The sequence below is a fragment of the Hyalella azteca genome, unplaced genomic scaffold (assembly GCF_000764305.2).
Source record: "Hyalella azteca isolate HAZT.00-mixed unplaced genomic scaffold, Hazt_2.0.2 contig6017, whole genome shotgun sequence".
Lineage (NCBI taxonomy): Eukaryota > Metazoa > Arthropoda > Malacostraca > Amphipoda > Hyalellidae > Hyalella > Hyalella azteca.
The window spans coordinates 16,094-25,402 of NW_025936189.1; the positions used below are offsets into that span (position 1 = coordinate 16,094).

The 9,309-nt window shown below is 37.5% G+C and overlaps 2 protein-coding genes across 2 annotated transcripts; both read left to right on the forward strand.

Moving 5' to 3' along the window:
* Nucleotides 1-4,242: 4,242 nt before the first annotated feature.
* On the forward strand, nucleotides 4,243-7,670 carry LOC108674328. The gene is made up of 5 exons (XM_018162265.2): nucleotides 4,243-4,312; nucleotides 5,865-5,920; nucleotides 5,970-6,072; nucleotides 6,702-6,808; nucleotides 7,518-7,670. Exons 2-5 carry the CDS (start codon nucleotides 5,897-5,899, stop codon nucleotides 7,668-7,670), a joined length of 387 nt encoding a protein of 128 aa, XP_018017754.2. The 5' UTR covers nucleotides 4,243-4,312; nucleotides 5,865-5,896.
* On the forward strand, nucleotides 7,635-9,127 carry LOC125177963 (zinc finger Y-chromosomal protein 1-like). Its single transcript, XM_047880717.1, has one exon. It carries the CDS (start codon nucleotides 7,828-7,830, stop codon nucleotides 8,716-8,718), a length of 891 nt encoding a protein of 296 aa, XP_047736673.1. The 5' UTR covers nucleotides 7,635-7,827; the 3' UTR covers nucleotides 8,719-9,127.
* Nucleotides 9,128-9,309: the final 182 nt, after the last annotated feature.

The following is a 9,309-nucleotide window of genomic DNA, read 5'->3' on the forward strand; positions in this document are numbered from 1 at the left end:
GATGCCCAATAATCGATTTTGATGCTTGCGCTTCACGATAGATGCAGCCGATGCCTGACGATTGATACAGACTCACGCGATTTACGATCAATGTGACCCATGCCCGATGATCTACACTTTACGATCGATGTAGCTGATGCCCAATGATCGATTCTGAAGCTCGTGCTTTGCAATCGATGCGGCCGATGCCTGGCGATTGACACAGACTTACGCGCTTTATGATCGATGTGGCCGATGCCCGATGACCAACACTTGCGAACGCACTTTACGATTGATGTATTCGATGCCTGAAGATCGACACGGATGCACGCATTTTATGATAGATGTGGCCGATGCCCAAACATCGATTCTGACGCTCGCGTGTCACGATCAATTTGGCCGACGCCTAATGATCAATATTTATGCATGTAATTTACAACCGATGTAGTTGATATCTGATGATCAAAACAATGCACGCAGATGATGTAGATGCAACATGCTTTACAATCGATGTGGCCGATGTCCATTGATCAGCCATAACATATCCATAGCATATCATACCAGAACACATTGTATCACAATATATCATGATACAACACACTGTAAGACATTATAACCCAACCTAACACATTATAACACATCATATTGTTACACTACATATGACAAAATAATACAAAAACTTGCAACACAACAGAACAAAAAATAACAAGACTATGCTGTTATAATGTGTTAGTTTATATTGGGATTTGTTATAAGTGTTGTGATATGTTATAATATGTCATGTTATGTTGTTATACTGTGCTATGTTATAATGTATGATAATTTTTTTCTGTTATGATGTGTAATGAGTTTTGTAGTGACATGTATTACAATGGTTTATGTTCTGTTTTATGTGTTGTTTTATGTTACGATGTGTCAAAATGTGATCTGTTATATCATTTTTTGTTAAGATCTGTCCTGTTATATTATCTTGTGTTATGTTATGTTGTGTTGCAATCTGTTGTCTTATGTTATGTGGTCATAATCTGTGGTGGTACATTATGATGTTCTATAATGTGTTGGGTTTAGTTATGATGTCTTATAGTGCATTGTATCATGTTATGTTGTGTAACAATGTGCTCTTTTTTTATATTTTTTAGTATAATTTGTTGTGTTGTTCTATGTTATGTTACAATGTTTAGTGTTATATCATGAAGTGTGGTGTTATGTTATGTTGTGTTACAATGTGTGAAGTTATGTTATGTTGTGTTATAATGTGTGGTGTTATGTTATGATGTGTTGTGTTATTATTTTTGTTGTAATGTTTTGTGTCATAATGGGATGTATTAAAATGTATGGTGTAAGAAGTTGTATTACAAAGTCTTGTGTGTTTATGTAGTGTTATGTGTTGTATTTATGTTTTTATTTATTATTATTTATGTGTTTATGTGTTGTATTTATGTTGTGTTGTATTTGTATTTTTGTTGTAATATTTTGTGTCATAATGTGATGTATTAAAATGTATTGTGTTGTAATAATAATAATAATGTAATAATTGGCCACATAATAAATTCAACTGTGTTGATCATCAGGCATCAGTCGCATCTATCATAAAGCGCGTGCGTCAGTGTTGACCATTGGGCATTCACCAAATCGATCGTGAAGCGCGTGCATCTGTGTCGATCGTCAAGCATTGACTACATCGATCATAAAGTGCATGCATAAGTGTTGATCATTGGGCATTAGCTACATCGTTCATAAAGCGCCAGTGTCTGTGTCGATCATTAGGCATCGGCCGCATCGATTGCAAAGCGCGAGCATTAGAATTAATCATTGGGCATCGACCACATTGATCGTAAAATACAAGCATCCGTGTCGGTCATCAAGCATCGTCCACATCGGTCGTAAAGTGCGTGCGTAACTGCTGATCATTAGGCATCAATCAGAAAGCGCGAGTGTCGGAATCGATCATTGGGCATCGGCCACATTGGTCATAAAATGCGTGCATCCATGTCGATCATCAACCGTTGACTACATCGGTCGTAAAGTACGTGCATAAATGTTGATCATTAGGCATCGGCTGCATCAATCACGAAGCGCGAGCGTCAGAATCGGTCACTGGACATCAGCCACATTGATCGTAAAATGTGTGCCTCAGTGTTGATCATCAGGTATCGGCCATCTTGGTCGCAAAGCGCAAGCATCAGAATGGATCATCGGGCATCTGCCACATTGATCGTAAAGCGCGGGCGTCTCTGTCAATCATTGAGCATCAGCCGAATCAATCGCGCAAGAGCGTGCGTCATTTGTCAGTCATCGGGCATCGGCTGAATCGATTGTCAGCGCTCGCATCTGTGTTGATCATCAGTCAGAGTTGCATTTTCGCTTTTTCAGCAAGCATACTGGCAACTTTCTTCCTTTGCGTACTGACCATAGGCAATAAATTTTGACGTCCTTCCCGTCCGTTCGCTACAAACATTGGCGTCCACCGTCCGTTTAGATCAGTGGTTCCCAAAATGGGCGGTAGGGGGGCGGCAGTCTGAAGTCAAAGTCAGAATTTGAACGTTTGTTTGACGATTTGTACACTATATGTGCAGCACATGACTCCCTGCGATGGCTTTTCCAAACAGATCTGCGTTTTTGAACCTCTTCTGTTCTTACATCTTGGATAAGTTTATGGCTGAACTCGCAGCCGGTCTCACGGCCAATTTCTAAATTGAATGATCATGGAATATCTCTCAAACTAATGAACGTAACTTGATGAAACTTGGTACACGTATTCATTAGGACCTAACGATGATGTTTAGCTTGCTTTCATTTGTGAGTTATTTGTCAATACGGGCCAAATTTCACAGTGATCAAGGAATTTCTTTCAAACTACGGAACATATTTGAACAGAACTTAGTATATAAATTACCTAACCTTAGTATATAAATACCTAACCTCAGCAATGGTGATGTTTAGCTCCTTACAATTTTTTTATTTTGCCTTTGTTTGCAAGTTATATGGCTAACCGTAAATGGCTCTTGGCTAAACCGGCTGGTAGAAAAGCCAGTCGTCTCTCCGTATATCTGTATAACTTGCAAATGAAGGTATAATAGAAAAAATTGTCACAAGCTAAACATCACCGTTGGGAGGTTAGGTATTTATATACAAAGTTTCTTTCAAATCTGTTAAGTAGTTTAGAAAAATTTTATTAATCGCCACAAATTTAAGCAACAAATTGCCCAGCAATACGGGCTGAATAAAGAAGTGTGAAATCACGAATGATGGTGAACTGAAAAGAACTTGCAAACAAAGGCAAAATAAATGAAAAGTTATGAGCTAAAAATAATCGTGTGGTAGTTAGGAATGTATATTCGAAATTTCATTAAATCTGTTCAGCAGTTTGGAAGAAATTCTTTGATCACTGCAAATTTTGGCCTGTATCACCTAATAACTCACAAATGAAGGTGAAATTTAAAAAATTTTTACGTGCTAAATATCATTGTTGGGGTCTGATGAATAGGTACATGTTCCAAGTTTCATCGAGCTGCGTTCATTAGTTTGAGAGCTATTCCTTGATAATTGAATTTCTTGATATAATGAAAACAGCTGAAAAACATATTGGTGTACTAAATGGGGCTCTATTTGTGAAATACACCTTTCTCTTTTAAAGTGAAATACTCCTTTCTGAAAGGAGATAGGGTGAAATACACCTTTCTCTGTTTAACTTTTCTCTTTTAAAATTGCAGCATACTAAATACCAAGAAAGAGGCGTTTGTTTTTATGTGTCTGTGGTTTGGGTGCTAGAAATTCACTAGCAAGCCAAAGGGGGCGCCAGCCTGAAGAAGTTTGGGAGCCTCTGGTTTACATGGTGCCTTGGAGTCTTTTTGACAAAATAACAGCGTCCTCAACCTATGTTGTGCTATATTCTACAGACTGGCCTGCCAACCCCTTTATTGTAATTATTGAGCCTCTACCTAGTGAATGTCCTATTACCAACTTTCTTGCAAATGACTTAGCTCTTAGCAAAGCTCTAGCCAATGCCCATGACATATTTTGGAACCATGGGGGATGAAAGGAATCCACAAAAATTTCAGTAAAAATCTCTTGATAGTAATGATGGATAGCCAAGATTCACAATGTGTAATATTATGTTGTTACTGTAGGTTAACTTATGCTACTGTGTAGCCCAACCTTCATGGTTTTCTCCATCATTAATCATATTCATTCAGTGCTCAGTCCAACTGAATTTAAATATATTTATTTTCATTTTTTTCAGAGTAGATGACTAAAATACAAGTTGCAAACTTGAATTATCACTTTTAAGTTTTTCTACTCAGTATCTCAGCCTGGGCACTCAGTTGCACTGGTGAGTGGCATAGAAATTATATCATTTATTCATTGATAATTCAGGTTAAGTTTTGTCCTTGCTATTTTGCTAATTTCATTCATGTTAACTTCTTGTGTGTTACTTTCTTTGTGTTCATCTCTGACTGATATGGTTCAGTTTGAAGAAGTTAATTTATTATATTGAATTATGGTTATAGTTAATTCCAGTAAGTTCATGTTCTCCATTCATCTTGCAGTGTTCCTTTATTTATCTGTCCACTTGTGATTCTTTTCAATTCAATCCTCGTTTGAGTACTCATTAGTTTTAAAAATAAATTCACAATATGGAGATGAGCTGCTAATAATTAGTCTTGCTGAGTTTAATGGTTCTTGCTTCGTTTACATCCTACATCCTATCAGTCATTCATGATTTGCATTTTTATTCTGTTCTTTCTGGTTGCAGTTACATCTGCTCATCTCCACCTGTCCATGCTAATTACATCCAATTAACTGGCACATTTTCACTACACTTTCCTAATTAATTAAATCATTACATTTGCAATTTTATCAAGTTATATGTTCATTTACTGTCCCATATATTTTAAGTCATTATTTATTAGAACCAGTCTTTCATTTTCCTTCATTCAGAATAGGGTTGTTGCTATCTAGTTAAATAAGCAGATAACAGGTTCATCTCACCTGCGGTATGAAACATTTTAGACCCGGCAACAATGTGTTATTAAAGTTCTCTCTACGAGTCAAATTGGATCTTGGAAGAGCAAATGCCAACTCTCACTTAATCACACTGTGTGTGCAGGAGTGATAGGAATCATTATCATTGTTTGATACATGAAAAACATTATTTTTGATCACACACTACTATTATTATGGAATGACTTGAAACTTTATCATTTTAAATTAAACATTTGCTTCCAATTTCTCATATTCAAAGAAAATGAATAACTACCTCGGATCAACAGGAGCATGAAATAAATAGGTTCACTAATAGCACAACAACATTTAATTTGGGATGAACTAAGAAATATAGGGAAAATGATCATAGTTCACTGAAGAGTTCAAAATCATTTTCAATTGCTTTATGGCCTCAGAAACTGTACATAATTTGACTTATGAGTGCTTCTAGCATTTGTGAAGTTATGCATATCTTTGTTGACGTATGTTTTGAAGATACCATCTTTTAGACTTACGCATACTTAGCAGACTTATGCATTACTTGAGTTGCTACAAACACTTAGCAATGTTTTGAAAGTATGGCCCCATATTTATAGCCAAGAATTACTTGTTAAGATGTATTCGAAAGCAAATTTATTTGTTTTCAAGATTTTATTTAGGGATTTGTGCATTATCTAAGTAATTTCTTAGTTCCTAAACTTCGTACAGTGTACCAAATTGGATAATTATGGGAGAAGCTTCATGTGTATAAGCAATAAGATTTCAAATTAGAGTAAACCAGTATGTGACTTTAGATAAAATGTTTGCCTTTTCTAATCCATGTTTAAAGGAGAGTTGTGAGCCCAATTCTGTTTACTCTGAATATCTTGCACCACCTAAACTTGCATTATACCTTACAGAAACATTCTAGAGCTCCAAGACTCCAGCAGAGATGAAGGAGTTACCCGCATTGCAGGAATCTTCTGATGCAGTCAAGTTAGGTGCAGGTCTAACCCGCATTGCAGGAGTCTTCTGATGCAGTCAAGTTAGGTGCAGGTCTCGAGCTGTGTCATCATACAGCTGAAGACTGCAGGCAGATGGAGCATTCCTTGCCAAGTTGTGTCATGGGTAATTAGCTCATTGTAATGTTTTGATTTATGTAATATTTTGTCATCATATATATGTACATTGCAGTTATAGCAAAATTGAAGTTTGCTCTGTTGCCATATGATGAAAATCAATTTTTATATTTGTTTGTACACTTGTAATTTCATCAAGAATCTGGTTTGATTTTATTACTTGTATTATTAGATCAAATATATATGTACAAGAAGTGTCTCTGGCAGGGAACTCTGAGCTCTCCAACTTTTGACATTAAGTTGGAAAATTTATTTGCTGCACAGTACATATTTTGGCTCAAACAAGTATACAGTAAATAAAGGATTTGTCATCATTACTTTGATTTTAGAACTAAGCAAAGTAAATAAGTCCATTTTAGGTTAAGTTGTATGGTTTGAATAAGATTTATGTAAATTATATTAGATCTAGAATTGATGTCTGGCATTCTCAAATTTGATGTTAAGGTAGCCAGTGCTTAGGTAGCCAGTGCTGAGGTAGCCAGTGCTGAGTATTTTGACCATATCTCAGGTAGCCAGTGCTGAGTATTTTGACCATATATGATAAGGTCAGTAACTAATGACAATTTTGAAGTATGTTCCTCAATAATTGAATCAGTACTCAAGTTGTGGCACTTGCAGAAGCTGTGAAGATTGAGCCTCATGATGAGCAGCAATCAAACTGTGACTCGGGGCTCCCAGCTGGCTTCCTTGAAGTGGAGAAAGAGGAACCTTTCTTCATGGAAGAAGTTAGTGATTTTCCTTTGAAGAATGTTTTTTTGTTATTATTCTATGAAATTAATCAATAATCCAAATCCCAATAATAGCCTAATAAAGTTCAGCAAAATTCTAAGTTACACTTGAAGGAAGATATGGGCACCTGCTTTGTTAGCATTATTTCCAAGATGCATTATAGTTTCTTCTATCCAAGATGTCAGAGCCTTCCTTTTATTATGAAGCTGAGCATAGTTTTGTATTTTCAGTGTAGAATTTATGACATATTACTCATGCAGATTTTCTTTTATAATAAATAAACTTATATGGTGTTAGGTATCTATATATCATTATTTAACATCAGATAAATTTTTTATTTCCCAGTAACCATTTGCTTGCATAATATAGGTTTATCAAATGTTATTAGGTATGATTGTGTTTTACAATACAGTCTTGATTCAGTTTAAATTTTGCATAGATCTCAATCTAGGTTCCAAAATGCTTCAGTTTATCAAACGCTAAAGACTGGAGGTCTTTAGAATGGAGTAATTAGTATTAAAATGATCATTTTAATATTTACAGCCATGAAAGTGGCCTAAATTGGCATGTCAGTTGTGAAACTTGGTAAATTCATCTGATTAGCCTCCGAGTTGCTGAACCAAGTTCTCACAAATATTATACTAAATTTTAGTACTTCAACATTCAGACTAAATTCATTTAGTAACATTTCTTCCATCTGAGCAGGACAGTGCTACAGTTGCTGACTTCAAACCGTTCCAAATTCCATTCCTGGGCTTGGATTCTCTCAAGGCAGAGCCTGTCGAGGCTGGGGCATCTCCATCCATCCCCCAGGCTCCTCCACAAGTGTCATGTCTGTGGCGCAGCTTTCTGCTCTAAATGCGATCTTGACCGACATATCAACGCAGTTCATCTTAAATTGAGGCCCTACAAGTGCTCTAAGTGCGATTATGCCTCCAGTCAGGTTTCCCATTTACAAACCCATTTAAACACCGTGCATGCAAAGTTGAAGCAATTTAAGTGCCCAGTTTGTTGCATGAATTTTTCCTCTCCTGCGTTGCTACAGCGTCACGTCTCTAATGCCCATTCTGCTGCTACCAAGTTTCAATTGAATAATCATTTCGCTGGCGCCCAATTAATAGTGAAACCTTACAAGTGTTCTGACTGTAGCTATGCTGCTACTGCCAAGAACAATCACATAAAAGCTGTACGTCTGAAATTAAAACCACATAAATGCGCTCTTTGTGCTTATGCTGCCACAAATAAAACACATCTTCGTGATCACATTGCAGGTGTCCATCAGAAACTCAGGCGCTACAAATGTCATGAATGTGCCTACGCTGCCGCCGTGAAGAGTAACCTTGCGCTCCATATGAAAGCCGTTCACTTGAAACTAAAGCCATTCAAGTGCGATGAGTGTGACGGCTACTTTTCTCTGAAAAATAATCTAAAAGCTCACATTTCCAGGGTGCACCTCAAACACAGACCGCACGCGTGCCCGCACTGTTCCTATTCCGTTGACTCGAAAGCAGAACTATCAAGGCATGTCGCTAGTGTTCACTTGAAGCTGAGGCCTCACGCGTGTCCTCAATGTGACTTCACTAGCAGCACTACAGGAAAACTTAAGTCTCATGTTAATGCTGTTCATTTAAAATTACGACCGCACAAGTGCCAGACGTGCAAGCGCGGGTTCTACCAGAAAGCTCAACTAGAACGGCACATAAAATCGGTGCACATGAATTTGAGGGAACACAAATGTTTGCAGTGTGATTACGCTACAAATTCTCGCGGGGCATTCAAGAGACATGTTGATGTGGTGCATCTGAAAATTAAGAAATACAAGTGCGATGAGTGCGACAGCTACTTTTCTATCAAATGTAATCTAACAGCTCACATTTCCAAGGTGCACCACAAAGATGGTTTGTGAGTAAAGCGCCGCTGACAAGTCTGGGTTTTAAGGCATGTTGCGCGCGAACATTGAGAATCAATTGGCTTCACATGTATATAATTTTAGTATAATTTTTGCTGGAAAATATATCTTTCATACTCCGTTTATAAAATCTGCTATTTGTGGGAATCAACTATATATTGATAATCTGCTGACTTGCTGGTATTCTGACTATATTGACTTGCTGGTATTCTGCATGGAGCAGCTGACAGGGGAGGGGAGGTGGCTATAGGTTGTTGTGGATCTTGTAAAGCATGGTAAGCCTAGCACGCCTTCTTCTGTCTCGCAACGTTGGCCATGCCAGGTCACGGAGCTCGTTGTACACACTGGAAGCCCGGAGCAAATAATACGAGACTCACCGCGCTGCTCTACGCTGTACTTTTTCAATAAGGCCCATCATCTTCTGTAGTCGGGGTCAAGATAATGGACCTGGAGCCCAGCGCGCTTGTGTTCCTTCTACCTCAAATTGCTAGATTTGCTTCTTGACCCATTTTGTGTTTATTTTCAAATATATGTGATGCATTTATTATGCAACCCTTTACATTGGTTGTAGCGAAAGACTTTTTGTCC